The following is a 19,840-nucleotide window of genomic DNA, read 5'->3' as shown; positions in this document are numbered from 1 at the left end:
TTAACGCTCTCAAAACTCTTTTGACACTCAGAGGACCTCACATATTTAGCGTTACCCCTTAGCAGATCGGTGAGTGGCGCAACCACAGCAGAGACATTTCTGCAAAAACAACGGTAAAACCCCACCAGCCCCAAAAACCGCATGAGCTCCTTCTTAGTTGCGGGTGGAGCATAGTCATCAACAGCTTGCACCTTTGCGCGCACCGCACACACTCTGCCTTGCCCCACTATACGACCCAAGTAAGTAACTGTGGCCTTTGCGAACTCACACTTGGCGAGGTTAAAGGTGGGGTAGGTAAGTTTGAGAAACAGCCTCGAGATACACTTGTCGTTATATTCCATGGAGTGCTCTTCACATCCCGATAGCAATGAATATATTTTTGACAAAAAATCCATAAAGAAATATCATCTGTTGAAGCCGTTGCGCTGTAAAAAGCACGACCAATCCTCTGAGCCGGCCCGGCTAAAGTAACTGGATGGCCTACCTGCCTGTCAGCCTTCCATCTGGGCACAAACTTATCTCGTGCCCTCATTGGTCATGTGCGCGTTCGTGTGTGTTGGAGGAGGGGCTCTGTAAGGAAGTAGCAGATTTTTTCCGGCTGTGTGTTTTCAAATTCTAGCGCACTCGAGCTGCTTTCTCCAAAATGACCTACCCCACCTTTAACTGTCAGATTAGCCAGGCGGTCAAACCATGTTTTCATGCGATCAAGATGGACTCCCCAGTCATCCGAGTAGACGACCACATCGTCCAGATATACCGAGCATTAAACTGAATGAATGGGGGATATCACTTTAATGCAGATCACAGGAAATACAAAACACTCCTTATACTTTTACAACATGTGCATTTATTTCTAAAGTGAAAATAAATCTAAGCTATATCACAGAGAGTGATTTAACAGCAACACTTTCTGACCGAATCCAAGGTGCGACTCCTCTGACTCAACTAAAGTTAGAAACTCAGGAAGGGGAACTCCAGCCCATCAATATGAGTTATTTTAAGCGGCAGGAGACACTTAGAAAGACCTTAGTGCACCTCATGACCTCTCAGCTGTGTGCTGCTAGTTCATTCTGCAAACTGTCAGGGAAAAAAGTAAAATACTGCCGTTTCTTGAAGTCCAAAGTAATGTTTTTACTTTGTGTGTAAAATATAAAACAGAAATAGAGAGAACTGAGAAAAGCAGTCATCATCATTTTTTAAAACAGCATTTTCTGCCTTTTTTGCGGTAAAAAGAACTTAAATGATTAATCTGTTATGAAATAGTTAGTGTTTATGTATGTATTTATTAAGGACCATGCAGACAAATACATGAGATGATTTATGCCAGATTAGAGCTAATAGCTCATTTCCCTCTGCAGTCTTTAAGGTAGTTGTTTTTAACTGGCTAATTTTGTTCCTACAACTTCTTTGTTTAAAACCCATTTCCCAAATTGTTGTAATGGCAGTTTTTTCCATCTATAATCAAGTTTATATCTTTGGCTTCCAATTAGAAATGTTATAATTTACATTGATTATTAGACGTTGTTGCATCCATCGTCCATGCCGGCGTAAACATTGCTGCTTTTATTTTGTTGTTTTTGTTGTTTTGTTTCAACCATTTTACTCTGTAGCACTTTGAGTTTTGTTTACTCAAATGAAAAGTGCGCTTGTGAATAAAATGGATTATTATTATGGATTACATGTAATGGGATTAAGTTATCAGGGTACATAACAAAGATAACGGCATTCTCTTATTTGGGGATTACAAGCAGGATTACAATGCTAGTTAAATCTCTGTGCAGAGGACAACCCTAAATATCTTGGTTTCTTCAATCAATCAATGTTTATTTATATAGCCCAATATCACAAATGTTACATTTGTCTCAGTGGACTTTACAGTTTGTACAAAATATCAGTATGACAATACGACACCCTCTGTCCTTAGACCCTCACATCGTACAAGGAAACACTTCCGGAGAAAACCCACAGTTTAAAGGGAAAAATGGGAGAAACCTCAGGAGAGCAATAGAGGAGGGATCCCTCTCCCAGGACGGACAGACGTGCAATAGATGCCGTGTGTAAATTGAAAAGACAATACATTTGCAACATAGGTAGACCAAATGTTTGGAAATGCATGTGTGTATAATAGGAAGATGAATCCACGAGGATATCCATCCAGGACCTATGATCCAGGACCACAGCCACGACTCAAGATCCAGGACAGAGGAGCGCAGGATCATCCATGACTCCGGATCCCGGCGTATACAGACACCAAAAAGAAAGACATTTGGGGAAGCTGGGTTAATCGGAACATGAGAGTACACAGGTATAGACAGAGAGAAGGAAGAAGTAAGATGTCCCCCGACAAACTAAGCCTATAGCAGCAAAACTAGGGGCTGAATCTAATCAGCCCTAACTATAAGCTTTATCAAAAAGGAAGGTCTTAAGCGCACTCTTAAAAACGGATAGGGTGTCTGCCGCCCGAACACAAACTGGAAGCTGATTCCACAAATGTGGAGCTTGATAAGAAAAGGCTCTGGCTCCCATTGTACTTTTAGAGACTCTAGGAACAACCAACAACCCTGCATTCTTGGAACGCAATGCCCTAGTAGGACAGTAGGGTATAATGAGTTCTTTAAGGTAAGATGGCGCCTGCCCATTAAGGGCTTTGTAGGCGAGAAGAAGAATTTTAAATTCTATCCTGTGTTCTATAGGCAGCCAGTGTAAGGCAGCCAGAACAGGAGTAATGTGGTCCCTTTTCCTAACTCTGGTTAGTACACGAGCTGCAGCATTTTGAATCAGCTGAAGCGACTTGACTGACTTCTTGGTTAACCCTGATAATAAAGAGTTACAATAATCCAACCTTGAAGTAACAAATGCATGGACTAGTTTCTCTGCATCGTTTTGAGGCAAGATATGCCTGATTTTTGCAATGTTACGTAGATGGAAGTAGGCGGTCCTTGAAATTGATTTTATGTGGGCGTTAAAGGATAAATCCTGATCAAATATAACACCAAGATTCCTTACAGTCTCACTGGAGGCCAAATTAATGCCATCCATAGTTAATATATCCTTAGATAATTTGTTTCGTAGATTCTTCGGGCCAAGTACAATAACTTCAGTTTTGGTCGTGTTTAACATCAAAAAGTTTAAGGTCATCCACGTTTTTAAGTCTTTCTTCTGTTCTAAGGTCACATTGTTCTGTTCTCTTACTTAATACACTTACGTACTAATGCTGTTACAGGTTTCTGCTGCAGAGGGTTTTAGTCTCAGGTGTCAGAAAGCGAAGCCTCGTTGTGAGAGAAAGAGGATCATTAAATAGTGAGAAGTGATGATGGACTTCCTCGTACCACAGCGAGAGCAGACAGTGATTGTTTGTCTCTGTTGAACTGCCTCCACATCGACTCAGCTGGACAGGCGTTATTATCTGAGAGTAGAAATGGGAAAATGAGGCGATGTTGTTTAAATACAAATGCCGTTGAAATGATACCCCGTTTGCTGTTGTTTTTTTAACTGAATTGATTGTTGTAGATTCACAGAGCCTGACTCTTGATAAAGCGCTCTGCCTTTAAAAAGTAATTATGCTATCAGATTAAAGCTGAGTGACCACATGATTCAGTTGTCAGCTCATATTCCCTCCATTATCCTTCGTGGTATAAATTACAGTAAAACTCAGATAAGCCGTAATTGAATTTCCTGCTCGGATGGAAAAATATATATCAAGATATTCATAAGTGCTCGCCGCCACACACGGCGCATAGAAGACCCGTAATAATGCATTTAGTTTATTGGGAGAAGCATCTTATAACAGAGAGGCATGGTGTGTAGGCTTCAGAATTAAGTGTAAAATACCAATTTAAAAAACATAAATTCATGAATTATTCTCACACATCACTCTCTCTTTTTGTTTGTGATTGAAGCCAATTCTTATTTAAATCTAACGCAGATAAGTTAGTAACTCATATATACCTTATAACAAAGTGGCATGCTTTGTAAGCCTCTATCTATATTATATGTGAATTACATTTGAAACAAGAAAACTTAAATCTAACCAGAGCCCAGTCTGCTCTGATTGGTTAGCTGGCCGGCTCTGTTGTGATTGGTCAACCTCTTAAGGCCCTGACACCCCAAACTGACACCAAAGAACACGTCCCGACGGACCCGATTGCCTCACTTCTCTGCGTCTTGGCCAAAAAGTCGCACTGGAACCGCAAAGACTTCAACCGACGGCCAAGTAGCACGTACGAACTGCGCATGCGTGAGTGGCAATAACTCTCCTTACCAGCAGGCGGCGGCAGTGTGTATTCGTCATTCAAAAGAGGCAACCGGAAGACAGGCCGTTTCTCAATCGTGAGGATGCTGGCTTGGTAGTCGCGTACTTCCAAGTCACTTCCTTCAGAACCAAAGCCAGTGTGCTTCCAAGCCACGGCTTCGGAAAACGAAGAAGAATGGAACAGGCTAACAAGTGTGCCACTCTCTCTAACGGTTTCAACATAAACTGTACCGAAAATAAATACCTCACGATGTCTATCTAATTATGAACTTGCTTTACTTTCAGGAACACATGTTTGGTGATAACAAACAAATGTAACAAAGTAACATATTTACCAACACATGTTCTACGCCACTACACACTTGCATTTAAATGTGTGCTGCGTCGGTTCAGCCATTCTACGCAAGGGTTTTTGAAATTGGTCCGTGCGCAAAGCATTGTGGGGATTTTAAGGACGCGAAGTCTACCCATGTGCAGCCTCGAAATTTCCCCCAAACCAAGGACGCGGCCTCGGTGGAATTCCAAGTATGCTGGAGATTGGAACAGTCCTTCGGTGGCACTCGATGACGTAGCATCCTTGAAATATTGGCTTGGAAGCCAGTATCCTCGAGATTGAGAAACGGCCAGTCTGCGTGATATGTACAAACAACAAATAGCGTGCGTTCCATTTTCACTCTCGTCCAACACAGACTGTTTCATATCGACTTGTAATCGAAAACATGTTTAGTGCGGAACTGGAAAATGAAAAATAATGGCCGTCTGTGTGTGCCTTCTTCACTTCCGTTTCGCTTCTCATGCACTGATTCGCTAAGCTGAACAGCCAATCAGAGTGATTTATTTTGCCGACAGCCTCCCGATTCAACATGTCGAATCGGCGGCGGAAGGTGTCGGCACGGCCGAAAAGACACAACGCTCATCGACGGCCAGACATGTATCGCCGGCCAAAATCGGCTCGGTGTGTAAGGACCTTTTAGAGATGTCCCGCCCCTTAGCCTATCACGTACAATGTGTTGAAGCGCTAGCCAATAGGAGCACGAGTGTTCCATAGTGATGTCATTATGTTCCAGAAATGTGGGATTTTGAGCTTTGCAGACCATTTACATGCACAACAACTTCTATAACACATGTATAACAAAAGCATAATAGGTCCCCTTTAATTTGACCGCGATTCAAGTTTTTTCAGGTGAAGTTAATCGTAGTTTTGAAAGTGCTGGTATCAATATGTTTATCATTGCTTTAATTTAATCTCTAACAGGTTGTTTTTCCGTCTTCTTGTTGCAGTCTCTCTTCCACCTGCCCGTCTTCAGGAGGCTGGTTCTCAACTACCATCTGTCTGAGAGAATACTGGAGAAGTGTAAGAGCCACTCTGTGAGTAAACACTCTGCTATACCGCCAACACAAGACACATATTGTGTTATAGGTTATTTATTTCTAACAATGTCTAATTCTCGTACACTAAGGAGAAAAGGTGAACAAGCTGTGGGGTTGTTTTGTTAATATAGACGCAGCCACTATGTGATATATAACAATAATAATCAATATTCAACTGTGTACTACTTGCTCCACATCCTTACTGTATTGCACTTATAGCAATAATCTGCTTTTTGAGCATTATTTATCTCATTATAAATATGAATTACACTACTGTATTCATTCTACATATCTTTACATCATTTACTGTTCGTTTTTGTAGTTCGTTATACACATTTTGACTTTTCTATGATCTTTTATCATTTATTTTAGTTTATTCTAAGCAACTGTAACAAAATCTCAATTTCCTACTGGGGTAAATAAAGTATTCCTGATTCTAATTTAACAATAATAACCTTTATTTTATTTATATATATATATAGCACCTTCCAAATAGAGACAGAAACACATGTCCGGCAATGGCTCAGTCAGTAGGGTCTTAGACTGTGAGCCGTAGGGTCGCCGGTTCAAGTCCCTGACCTCTAAATATGGAGTGTGGACTGCTACTTGGAGAGGTCCCAGTTCACCTCCTACCCTGCCTTGGTGCCCTTGAGCAAGGCAAAACCAAACAAAGACAGCATCAGAGGAGACATTCATTATCAGGGCACACTGAAGTTGGTTTTCTAAATGAACAGGTTTGACTGTGAGACCCTAACTTGTGAACAGGACAAGAGGAACATGGCCTTCATGCAGGAGCTGCGCTGTCTCTTCGCTCTGATGGTGGGATCCTCTCGCACGTTTGTGGACCCGTCGGCTGCCGTGGAGCTGCTGAGAGACGCCTTCAGGACCAACGAGGCCCAGCAGGTACTTAACTTAGACTTAAAAAACTTAACTTAAGGTCCTGTTGTATTTTTGACTTTTTATTTTACTCCTGCAGTTTTTTGACTTTTTACTTCAATTATCCAGAATATTTTATATTGTTTTGTTAAATTTGATATAATATGTGTTCCTTTTTTCCTTTTATTTATAATTGTCAATTGTCTTTTTTACTTTTTTAAAGTATTTTAAGTATTGTACTTTAATGTCTGAACACAATTCTGCTTCTGTGTTGAAATAATTTCCCAAATTGGGATCAATAAAGTATCATCTATCATCTATCATCTATCTATCTATCTATCTATCTATCTATCTATCTATCTATCTATCTATCTATCTATCTATCTACCTATCTACCTATCTATCTACCTATCTATCTATCTATCTATCTATCTATCTATCTATCTATCTATCTATCTCTATCTACCTATCCATCTATCTATCCATCTATCTATCTATCTACCTACCTATCTATCTATCTACCTATCTATCCACCTATCTATCTATCTATCTATCTATCTATCTACCTATCTACCTATCTACCTATCTATCCGTCTGTCTGTCTGTCTGTCCGTCCGTCTGTCTGTCTGTCTATCTAAAGTTAAGTAGCCTCCCATTTGTCAATAATGTTGGCCTGTTCTCAGAGTCACCAGATCGATTTTTTAATGGTTTATTATGAAGATTTCAGACACAAATAATAGGATAATATAAGTTTGACAGACATGCTGTTATGAACATTTCTGTGAGGATGTTATTCTGGTTTAATTGAAGAAAGTGACCAAAATGAAAGAGCGACCAAGTTATGGCATGTTTTTGTTGAGGCTTCTTAGCTCACCTCTTATATTGTGTGTGGATCGTTTCCTCAGGAGGGAGATGAGGCCCTTTTTTGTGTTTTGAAGGGAAAATATTAACAGTTTTTAAACTTATACTGATCTTAATCTAATGTTTTTTTATTTCAGGACGTCAGTGAATTTTCCCACAAACTGCTGGACTGGCTGGAGGACGCGTTTCAGCTCGCTGCCAAAGAGTAAGTTAAAAGTGTACGTCCTTCACATGCAGGGACTATTCTCCTTCTCCCTTTGTTTACTGTTTTAAACTGATATAAAATGTCATGTTTTTACTTTTAGTAAAATTGAAGACAAACAGAAGAACCCAATGGTCCAGCTTTTCTACGGTACCTTTGTGACAGAAAGAAGACACGAAGGTATGAGTTTCTGTCCCCGTGAAAATCAATATGAATTGACCAATACACATACTGTATGTTGGTATAATGTGAAATAGAACATACCCTACCAAGACGTTGGTCACAATGCTAATATTGCCAGGGCTGAGTAGGTATGGTCCTGTTTCTTTCTGGGGGCTGTTATTTAGAAAAACAAGCCTAAATCTGAACTTCCTATAACAACAGATGTTTATTGTTTATACTCTTTCAATGTCTCTTATGTGAAATGCCTTGTCTCTTATGCTGCTGCAACGCAAACATTTCCAACATTTAGATAAATAAAGTACGACTTATCTTATCTGTTGGGAAAAATCTCACTGGTCACCGGCTTGATCTTCAATCTCAGGATCCATGTATTTATGATCCTCTCAAGAATGGAAGTAGTCATCACATACAGAGCATCAACTAGTTCCTGAACAGTGTCCTTCACATGCTGATATCCAAGAGAGGCAGTTACACAGTCACAAGATGGAGGAATACCGCTTCTTGTAGATAATCATACATCCTGTCATGTACAAAATAATATTTGTTCTCAAAATGTTGGCTTTTTTCTGAAAATCCCAAAATTCGGACTTTCTCAAAATCAAAAAAATCAAATTCGGACTTTTACTCAAAATCCTGACTTTTTCTCAAAAATCTGACTTTCTGAATACATAACATTGTTAATAATCACTGGTCCCCGGCTTGAGCTTCAATCTCAGGATCCATGTATCTGTGATCCTCTCCAGAATGGAAGGAGTCATCACATACAGAGCATCAACTAGTTCCTGAGCAGTGTCCTTCACATGCTGATATCCAAGAGAGGGAGTCACACAGTCACAAGATGGAGGAATAGAAAGCAGTATTCAATGTTTACTTCAGATTAGCTCCACGTCAGAAATGAGCATGCTTGATGTCTCTCTCCATAGAGGCTGAATCATCATGTTAATCACATAGCTATCATATGCCTCAAACAGTCCTGATGCTCTTCTAGGTAATCACACATCCTGTCATGTTCACAGCTACAGCTGGGATACCTTTGGTATCATGTTACTCTCATACTGGAAGAGGACATTCAGGATTTTCCCAACATTATCTAACACTTACTTTCTGGAGCTTTATTTTTGAATTATGAATCACTGTGCAGGATCAAGCTGATAATATATACTTGTTATACATCAACAAAAAGAAACAAGATGTTCATCCGTGTGAATGTTGTTTCAGGTAAGACGTTGTGTAACATCGAGCAGTTTGGACAGTACCCTCTGCAGGTGAACGGCTTCAACAACCTGGACGAGTGTCTGGAGGGAGCGATGGTGGAGAGAGAGATCGAGTCTCTGCACGCAGATCACAGCGTCACGCCTGGACGAGAGGTGGATAACTTCATAGTACTCTACTACATATCATATTCTATTTACATGTGTATAGACTTTTTGCACTACTTTTTATTTGTATTTTTGTATTTTATTATATATGTTGGATTGTTGGAGAACAATGACACGCTTAAGATTTTCATTTCTACACTGTAGCTTTGTGCTGGCTGACAATAAAACCTTTGAATCTTGAATCTAAAATACAGTTCATACAATATAATGTTTTCTTGTAAATTAAACCGACCAACAAGAAAAGCCTTTTGAGAAATTGAGAAGAATAATTGTAGTTTTTTGGGTGTTTTTTACTTTCACTCTTTTAGATTTTTGAGAATACTTTAAGTACATTTTGCTGATTATACTTACTTCATTTATTTTTGTATTCATATTTTCAATGAAGGACTTTAACAAAATAAGATGCATTAAAAATACAATGTTTTGTTGTAACTTAAGAGAAAAATGGAGGTGAAAAATTCAACTAATGAATTCTGTGTTTCATTTCATTTATTTATAATAATTTGAGTTTTAAGAAATAAATATTTTCTGCATCGGCTACTTTAAGTACTCAAATAATATAACTTCGTTTAGCTGGTTATACCTACTTTTACTTAAGTTGAATTTCAATTTCTATTATATTTTCATCATGTTGATGCTCTGCTAATACTGTTGTTTTCTTTTGGTTGCAGAGATGGTTCAAAAAGTTACCCCCAGTCTTGACATTCGAGCTGTCGAGATTTGAGTTCAACACTCAGCTCGGTCGCCCCGAAAAGATTCACAAGAAACTGGAGTTCCCTCAAATCATTTATATGGACAGGTGAGCTTCTTCTAAGGCCATAGCGTTACTTTTACTTAAGTGAAGGATCTGAGTACTTCTTCCAACACTGAAGTATTATTGTATCGTACAAATGAAGAAGGGAAGATGAATGCCTTACATATTGATTTTCGATTTGCAGATATCTTCACAAAAACATAAACCAGACCCACGAGAGGAGAGGAGACGTGAAAAAACTGAAGGATCAACTTGCAGCCCTGCAACAGAAACTTGAGTGGTAAGAGACTTCAGATATGACTTTATTATCTGCAGGAATGAGTCCTAAAACACTGAAATTAGTCAGCATTTTAGCACTTACTGTTCCTCGTCTAGAAGTCAATGGTTTTGTCAACGTGTTTTTGGTCAGAAGCCTAAAATAAGGTCTGTGCTGAAGATATGTTTTTGGTTTACAACATAAAATACGTCAGTAAATACCCCACTGGTGAATAAAAAATGCGGTTGCCAACAAGTGTCTAAATGAGACGACTAAACGTCATCACGCCCGACATTAGCCGCCTTTAGCTTAGCGGTGGTGAAGTCATGTGACCGTGCTGTAGTTCCTTTATAGCCCAACATTAGCCGCCTTTAGCTTAGCGGTGGTGACGTGAAGTCATGTGACCGTGCTGTAGTCCCTTTATAGCCCAACATTAGCCACCTTTAGCTTAGCGGTGGTGACGTGAAGTCATGTGACCGTGCTGTAGTTCCTTTATAGCCCAACATTAGCCGCCTTTAGCTTAGCGGTGGTGAAGTCATGTGACCGTGCTGTAGTCCCTTTATAGCCCAACATTAGCCACCTTTAGCTTAGCGGTGGTGACGTGAAGTCATGTGACCGTGCTGTAGTTCCTTTATAGCCCAACATTAGCCGCCTTTAGCTTAGCGGTGGTGAAGTCATGTGACCGTGCTGTAGTCCCTTTATAGCCCAACATTAGCCACCTTTAGCTTAGCGGTGGTGACGTGAAGTCATGTGACCGTGCTGTAGTGCCTTTTATAGCCCAACATTAGCCTCCTTTAGCTTAGTGGTGGTGACGTGAAGTCATGTGACCGTGCTGTAGTTCCTTTATAGCCCAACATTAGCCGCCTTTAGCTTAGCGGTGGTGAAGTCATGTGACCGTGCTGTAGTTCCTTTATAGCCCAACATTAGCCGCCTTTAGCTTAGCGGTGGTGAAGTCATGTGACCGTGCTGTAGTTCCTTTATAGCCCAACATTAGCCTCCTTTAGCTTAGTGGTGGTGACGTGAAGTCATGTGACCGTGCTGTAGTTCCTTTACAGCCCAACATTAGCCTCCTTTAGCTTAGTGGTGGTGACGTGAAGTCATGTGACCGTGCTGTAGTTCCTTTATAGCCCAACATTAGCCTCCTTTAGCTTAGCGGTGGTGACGTGAAGTCATGTGACCGTGCTGTAGTGCCTTTATAGCCCAACATTAGCTTTTTACTTCAAAAATCATAAAGTGGTGTTAATATCCAAAAACCAATGCAAAATCAAATTGGCTTTTTGTGAAGGGAACCAGAGAAATGCTGCCTTCAGGGTCCACTACAAAATACGTCATCACTGCACTGCTCTATATACCACTTTGTGGGTCACAAATCTTTAACCTTCTTTATCGGCAGCTATAAGAACTACGGCTCCGGACCCTCGAAGTATCCTCTGGCCGACATGTTGCAGTTTGTTCTGGAGTTCGCCACCACCAAACCCTCCAGTGTTTCCCCCGCTGAAGACCTGAGAGCTGCTTCTCCTACGAGCCCCCTCCCCAATGAACCCCTCCCCAAAGACAACAGGTGGAGTACACACAGGCAGGGGGGGTGTAACTGTGTATATTTAGTAACTGACTTGTACGCTACTTGAGTATTTCCATTTCCTGCTCTGTTTCAATATTTACATTTTTTATTTTCAGGTGAGACAATACAAACACATAATAAAACCCACAAAACAATAACAACAAACAACGATAAAAACAGACAAACATTAATTAAATGTAATTAGTTAATAAAATGTAATGTTTTTTTGTTCCTAACAGGTTTTGTACTTTTACCTGAGTTAGGGTTGAACCCACTTCCAGCCTTTTCTTTGCTTCCCTCAGTGAACCCACAGACGAAGATTCATCAGAGGATCCTGTTGCCGGTGTTTCCAGTTGTCAGCGGACCCCGATCTATAAACCCTTCACCCAGTGCAGACTCCCCATAGACTGCCCCCCCCACCCGGCCCCCCACAGCGTCTCTGAGGAGGAGCTGCACTTTGTGAAGAGCTGCCTGCAGCGCTGGAGGACAGAAGTAGAGAACGACATCAACGGTATGTCTTTAGGTATTCAAGTTCAATTCTCAAATCAAAGGTTTTATTGTCATATGCACAAAGCTACAGTGTAGAAATGGCAATGAAAATGTTCTGACCTGAGCTCCTCCAACAATCCAACATATATAATAAAATAAAATACAAAATAAAAAGTAGTGCAAAAAGTCTACATGTAAATAGAATAGGATATGTACAAGAACATATATCAGCGTTATGGACTCTGCTTCTGGATCTGTTGCTGCTCAATGGTCCACTTTCCTCAGAAGTTAGTTAGTAGAGATGCACAAGGATATTATCTCATTGGTATTCATTTAAAGACTTTAGAATATCTGCATCGGCCAAACATGATGCATATACTGCGATATGACGATATGTACTGCGATATGACGATATGTACTGCGATATGACGATATGTACTGCGATGTGACGATATGTACTGCGATATGACGATATGCGATAGAGCTTAAGGGAGGACCGAAGTAGAGAATCAATGGTATGCACAAAAAAGTCTTGATAAGATAAGATAGTACTTTATTGATCCCAATTTGGGAAATGTTTGTGTTGCAGCAGCATAAAATACATGGCATTGTACAATACAAATTAAAAGACTAGAAATAAACAAGAAAGGAGAAAATATACATGTTGAATTTACAAATTAACAATAACAAAATATAAAGCAAGTTATAAGTTAGATATTATCTGCTTTTGGATCTGTTGCTGCTCAATGGTCCACTTCAAAGTCAAAGTCAACTTTATTGTCAATCTTTCAGTTTGTGTGTACAGACAGAGAGATCGAAATACCGATTCCCACAATCCTGAATACAAAAAATACAAATATATATATATGTATACAAATATGTATATCCTATATATACACAATCAACCGACACATTTATATATATGCACACATTAAGACATAAATAAAAGCACAAGAATCAATATATACAAAATAACAGTCACTTCAATATCTTTGAGAAATGTACATTAGTGCAAGATTGTCCATAGCAGCGTAAAAAGTGTCTGGTGCTGGATGTGAGTGTCTGAGTGTGTGTGGTGTGTTAAAGTCCAGTGGGGGTAACTTTCCTCAGAAGTTAGCTGTAGGGATGCACAATGATATTATCTAATTGGTATCAATTTAAAATATCTGCATCGGCCAAAAATGATGCATGTACTGCGATATGAAGTTATGCGATAGAGCTTAAGTGGCTTGCATATGGAAATATCCACAGATCGTGCAGAGAGTGATCACTTTTGACACTAAAATCCCAGTGAAACCTGACGTGCTTCTCCTACCTCAATATCAGGCTTTTCAAATTAGAATGACTGCTGGAAGTGAGGAAAAAACGTCAACGCACCTTAGGGAAAAACACTTCGTTGGTGAAGAGCTGATTAGATAGATGGAAATAAATGTTAATTGTGGAGTAATATTAGTTTTAATTGAAACACCGACATCTCTCCCAAACGTCCCCATTACGAGGCAAATAGTAGGTTAAAGAACAAAAAGTGCTGAATTCATTTTTATGTTTTCATCCGTATCTCACCATGTTCAAATCACAAATCAAAACTCACCTCTTCAGAACCGATTTTAAAGGTGGGGTAGGTAATTCACTTCAGAAACACTTGTTGTTATATTCCATGGAATGCTCTTAACATCCCGATAGCAATGAATATATTAAATGCTTTGACAATAAATACATAACAAAATGTCATCAGTGGAAGCCGTAGCGCTGTAAAAAGCACGACCAATCATCTGAGCCGGCTAAAGTAACTGGATGGCCTACCTGCCTGTCAGCCTTCCATCTGGGCACAAACTTATCTCGTGCCCTCATTGGTCATGTGCGCGTTCGTGTGTGTTGGAGGAGGGGCTCTGTGAGGAAGTCTGAGGAAGGGGCAGATTTGTTCCGGCTGTGTTTTTTTCAAATTCTAGCGCACTCGAGCTGGTTTCTCCATTCTTACCTACCCTACCTTTAAGTGTCTTTGAGTTTCAAGCAAAGCGCTCTATAAATAAAATGCATTATTATTATTATTATTATTATCATGTCTTCTGTTCGGTTGTTTGTGTTCCAGAGCTAAAGGCCAGCATTGAAAGACTCACTCAGATGCTTGAGGCCATGTACACAGACAACAACCTCTGCCAGGTAAGACTGACATTACATAAGTCACTTTAACACACTGCAGCTTTTACATCTACTGCTGCAATACATGCGTTAGTGAAAGATTGGTGGAAGTGAGATTGGAAATGCAGGACTTTAACTTGTTATGGAGCGTTTTGACACTAAAGTTTTATTACTTCTTCTTTCAGGGGGTCCGCGAGCTCTTAAAAAGTATTACAAGTTGATAAATCAATTTAGCGAAAATTAAGGCTATTAAAAAGTATTAAAGGGCATTTTCCAAGGTATAACATGTTGTAGCTTGTCTTCAATAAGTATATAAATGGTCCAACGAGGTTGTATTCTACAGTCTGGCTGAATGTAATCATTGCGTAGGTGTGTAGTGTGATTCTGTGTAGTTTATTGATGGCATCCCGTTGGATTTGACGTCATCTGAACAGGACATCGCACGCTCACTGCTTGATAGCGCGAAGGTCCGTTTACGCCGGTTGTTAAACAACATCGTTATGGGGAAATGCAAGTCTGCGTCCAAATGATTGGAAGATAAGAAGGAAGGACAATCAATACTGTATATAGTCAATGTGAGGTAAAGTGTGTCGCCAAGGTAACCGGTTATCACTCCAAGTGGAGATGAGGTCTTAAAATGTATGGAAAGGGTCTTAAAAAAGGTCTTAAAAGGTCTTACATTTGACTTCAGGGTTCCTGCATATACCCTGTCTTTAGTAAAGGATCTCATCACTCCTCGGATCCCCGCTTCAGTGTTTTATATGATATTAAAGTTTTTAGTAATTCTTCTTTAGTACAGGAACGCAATACAATACAATACTTCCTCCACCTTAACGCTTCAGTGTTTTCTATTCACCTCCGTCTCTCTCTCTTCTGATATTTAGGCGCCCTACAGACTTCACGCGGTGCTCGTCCACGAAGGCCAGGCGTCAGCAGGTCATTACTGGGCGTACATCTACGACCACGCCAACAAGCGCTGGATGAAATACAATGACGTGAGCATCACTGAGTCGTCGTGGGAGGAGCTGGAGAGAGACTCCTTCGGGGGGATGACCAACGCCAGCGCCTACTGCCTGATGTACATCGACGACAGGCTACCAACCCTCACTACAGGTACACTGTGCTGTGTGTTTCAGTTCATTTGCTTCACATTTAGCTCACGCTCTTATCCACAACTAGAGCAGCAAGAATCCTGCACGTACACAAGCTCTCCACTAGTCCATATCGATAATACTTCGATTCAGTCTGCAGCCCTTAATCTGTTTAGCGTAGCAATGTGAAAGCATTATTTCAGGAATAAAGTTATTTGAATGGCCATTATGTACACCAGGGGTTCCCAACCTTTTTTCCCAAGAGCCCCCCCAAATGACTCCTGTTGGAAGTTGCGCCCCCCCCCGCACACAACCACAGGGGGGGGGGCGGTAATTAAAGTTTAAAAGTCTCAAAATGCAACACCTACTGTCACAAACTGGATGAATGTGAAGTATGTTGTAAAAGGAGGATGAAAGCGTAATCAAGGAGCACTGTTGGAGTGACTTTGATGGCTATTGGACTCAGGATTCATTCATTTGGATTCCCGCTGTATGAAGAAATGAAAGGACGGCGGAAGTGGAAACAATTCACAAAGGGATTAAACTGTTTAAAACACATGCTCAAAGTAAACCGGATTTTGCCGATGTGTTTATGTGGATTCAAAAGTCGTAAATAATCTACAAAATGGAGGAGACCGATCTGATCGGAGCAACTGTGACAAATAATCTGAGACCGGCATGGACAATGACTATGTTTTAAAAATGCACTTATCCAGACAAGCCTGGTTTGGACACTTTACGGGCAGAAGAAACATTTCTATTAAAGAAAGAATTATACATTTCTGTCTTTTTATGCCTTTAATACTAACTTCAATTGTTATTCAAATGAATTAATCAATTATTTTTTATATTTGATTGTAACGTAGAGAAAAGACTTTTAGTGACAATCATGTATTGCTTTACAATTATATGTAAAAAAATCATCTGAGGCCTGGTTCCCCCCCCCCTGCGATCTTTGGCGCCCCCCCAAGGCGCGCCCCCAGGTTGGGAACCACTGATGTACACAATAGATCAGTTACTGTGTCTATGTTGTAGATGTATTCTCTTTTTAATTTACACACAACACCTACTGCACGTCTTTCCGTCCTTAGAGAGGGATCGTCCTCTGTTGCTCTCCCCGTGGTTTCTAACATTTTATAAAAGTGGGGCTTCTTCGGGAATTTTGTATTGTTTTCTGTAATAGTCGAAGCACAGAAGGTGTTGTATTCATGCTCTGTATTAACTGTAAAGCCGACAACGAGAGAGAGACAGATATCAAATGTGTGATATTGGGCTTTATAAATAAACTTTGATTGAAGAAGAAGAAGATTAACCTTTTTAAATGTCAGTTAAATTCAGTTTTTCACTCTGGCTTGTATATTCTTTTGAATACACACGGTATACAAGTAGGTGCACACATGCACATGCAATACACACACAGTTATACACACTATACAGAATACACATGAGGGCCAGAGCGAAGAGGCTGCAGTCTAGCCGGCACCAGCGTGTTTTATAATTGTTTTGGTCGATCGGGACTCGAACCGGTGACTCTTCGGTCCCAGGGATTGATAGTGTTTTTTTGTGTGAAAGTCTTTTAACTGACACTCCCACTCTTCCCCTCCAGAAGCCACAGATGACGAGACAGGCCAGGTTCTGCACGGCATTGAATCCCTTCCTCCGGCTCTCCGGCGCTACGTCAGCGAGGATAACCGCTGGTTCCAGCAGGAGCTCAGCGAGTGGGAGGAGCAGTTCTGCCAGACGGCGGCTCCACAGGGAGGATCCACTGACCCCCGTCCAAAGGAGAAACTCCAGACTACAGTGGAGCCGGCACCTCAGTCAGGACCGTCTGAAGAAGAGCTGGAAGAGGAGGACGCTTCTTCAGAACCACAACCGGACCCAGAAGCGGAGAAAGATCCTGAGCCCGATCCCAGAGAGAAGCCTGAAGGTCTGTAGACGTTTTCACTGCTGGAGAGTACATTGACTCAAGTACTATACTGTAGACCTCCACCAGCCACCTTTGAAGGAAGGGTTTTAAAAAAGTGGTCAATGAATACTATAACTGAACTGCTTGGGAAATGTTCCTGTTGAGTTCATTTCGCTCAATTAAGAATTAAAAAAACAATAGAATATGTTGTGCCTCTGACACCCCTTACCTAACTTCACGTGGCTAAGAAAAGTCAAAGTCTAGGATGAGCCGCTGTCACTGAAAAAGCACAAGAAAAACTGTGATTACAAATATGTGATCTAAAAATAGAGATGAATACCTGTATGCTATTCTCGGAGCAAAGTAAAATGCTAACAATTAGCTTTGCGCTGCATTTATGTGGATGAACATCTTACCTGTGAACCATGTGCCTCGTACGGGGCACCAACTTTCTAAATACACGCAAAGCACATTTAAGGAAACAATAGTGAAAAGAAATCTTTAATGTCCACATGGAATAGTTTTGTTTACCTTTGCTTTTTGGTAACGTGTGTCGTACACCCCTCACCTAACTTCAGGTGGCTACAAAAAGCCTAGGATTAGCCTCTTCACCGTCACTGTGATCACAAAATTGAGATCCAAAAACAGAGATGAATACGAATCGTCTATTCTCGGAGCAAATTCAAATGCTAGCAATTAGCTTTGCGCTACATTTATGCGAATGAACATCTTACCTGAGCACCATGTGCCTCGTACGGGGCGCCAACTTTTCTAAAGTACGGGGCGCCAACTTTCTAAAGTACGGGGCGCCAACTTTCTAAAGTACGGGGCGCCAACTTTCTAAAGTACGGGGCGCCAACTTTCTAAAGTACGGGGCGCCAACTTTCTAAAGTACGGGGCGCCAACTTTCTAAAGTACGGGGCGCCAACTTTCTAAAGTACGGGGCGCCAACTTTCTAAAGTACGGGGCGCCAACTTTCTAAAGTACGGGGCGCCAACTTTCTAAAGTACGGGGCGCCAACTTTCTAAGGTACGGGGCGCCAACTTTCTAAAGTACGGGGCGCCAACTTTCTAAAGTACGGGGCGCCAACTTTCTAAAGTTCGGGGCGCCAACTTTCTAAAGTTCGGGGCCCCAACTTTCTAAAGTTCGGGGCCCCAACTTTCTAAAGTTCGGGGCGCCAACTTTCTAAATACACAAAAGCACATTTCAGGAAAACAATATTGGCGAAATTAAAGATTTATTTTGTCCACAAGGAATCGTTTTGCCAACTTTGCTTTTTGGTAATGTGTGTCGTACACCCTTCAGCTAACTCCAAGTGGCTAGGTAAAAGCCTAGGATTAGCCTCTACACTGTCACTGGAAAAAATAAATATATTTTTATAAAAGTTACGTCCCTAACTCACGACCTCTGCCTCATTTTTTCCGCAGAAGAATCAGAGGTATCACCCCCACCTCCACAGATCGACAGCAGCAGTGAAGCCGTCACTGACACCCTGGATCCCAGCCAGAGCCCCAACCAATCAGAGAAGGAGCTTCAGAGTCAGGTGGGACCCCCCCCACCTTATATACAGGATATGGGTCAGAAATTCAAACCCACAAAAATAAAGTGTGTACATGTAGGTCAAGGATCAAATGTCAGCATTTTGCATAGTGATGGAGACCCAGGCTTAAAGTCAGGCTGTCGTTGAGTAACTGATAGACTGAAGGTGAGGAGGGATTACTGACATCCAAACCGTTTGTTTTTGTTATTGTGAGCTTGTTCAGAGGTCATGTAATTTATACTTACACGGGTATTTGTTGTGGTTGAAAAGAGACTTTAGTGCACTTCAATAAAAGACGCCTCAATCTACCAGGGATGGATAAAACAAACTACATTTACTCAAGCAGGGTAATTATGTGCACATTTAAGGTTCTATAGTCCTTTACTTCTGTATTATCTTGTCATGCCACTTTATATTTCTACTACACAACAATTAATGGGAAATATGTCACTTTTTACTTTATACTTACAGCTTTAGTTACTTTACAAAACAATTAAAATAATATATAATCTCTTGTTATAAATTAAACCAGCCAACAGTTTATACAAAAAGAGATTGAGAGAAATGTAATATCTTATTATATCTGTATTTCATTTTTTCGAATTATTCAGATTTCTAGTTTTAATATATGTATTACATTTTGCTAATTATACACATTGTAACTATCATTTTCAGTGCAGAACTTTTACTTATAAAAGACTATATTTGCAGCCTGTTATTAATACATTTACTTAATAAAGATATCTGCATACTTCTCTCTTCTTTGCAAACTACAGCATGACAACTAACCACACGGAACAATCTGCACTTTCCTCAATAAAAAAATGATTATAATAAATGATTTATCGTCAGCTGTAGCGTTAAATGTAATTAAACACACTGGGGTATTAACTTTAAATTAACACTTGTGTCTTCACCATATATCCGGATGCACTGACACGTTAATTTGTGACATGTAAGGGAATATTAGTCCCTAAATG

General features: G+C 40.5%; 1 protein-coding gene across 4 annotated transcripts in view; it reads left to right on the top strand.

The window, feature by feature from the left end:
- Positions 1-19,840, top strand: part of usp28 (ubiquitin specific peptidase 28) — an 89,030-nt gene that overhangs the window by 48,494 nt on the left and 20,696 nt on the right. For all 4 annotated transcript variants that reach the window (XM_034233352.1, XM_034233351.1, XM_034233350.1 and 1 more), the window contains exons 6-18: positions 5,534-5,620; positions 6,389-6,526; positions 7,498-7,565; positions 7,666-7,742; positions 8,964-9,112; positions 9,796-9,923; positions 10,063-10,158; positions 11,528-11,695; positions 11,998-12,206; positions 14,274-14,344; positions 15,208-15,436; positions 17,021-17,341; positions 18,748-18,863. In XM_034233352.1, coding sequence (XP_034089243.1) covers positions 5,534-5,620; positions 6,389-6,526; positions 7,498-7,565; positions 7,666-7,742; positions 8,964-9,112; positions 9,796-9,923; positions 10,063-10,158; positions 11,528-11,695; positions 11,998-12,206; positions 14,274-14,344; positions 15,208-15,436; positions 17,021-17,341; positions 18,748-18,863 — 1,857 coding nt within the window. The remainder of the gene's footprint in view (positions 1-5,533; positions 5,621-6,388; positions 6,527-7,497; positions 7,566-7,665; positions 7,743-8,963; positions 9,113-9,795; positions 9,924-10,062; positions 10,159-11,527; positions 11,696-11,997; positions 12,207-14,273; positions 14,345-15,207; positions 15,437-17,020; positions 17,342-18,747; positions 18,864-19,840) is intronic.

Source organism: Gymnodraco acuticeps, unplaced genomic scaffold, assembly GCF_902827175.1.
Source record: "Gymnodraco acuticeps unplaced genomic scaffold, fGymAcu1.1, whole genome shotgun sequence".
Taxonomy (NCBI): domain Eukaryota; kingdom Metazoa; phylum Chordata; class Actinopteri; order Perciformes; family Bathydraconidae; genus Gymnodraco; species Gymnodraco acuticeps.
This window is presented reverse-complemented; position numbering and strand designations above follow the sequence as displayed.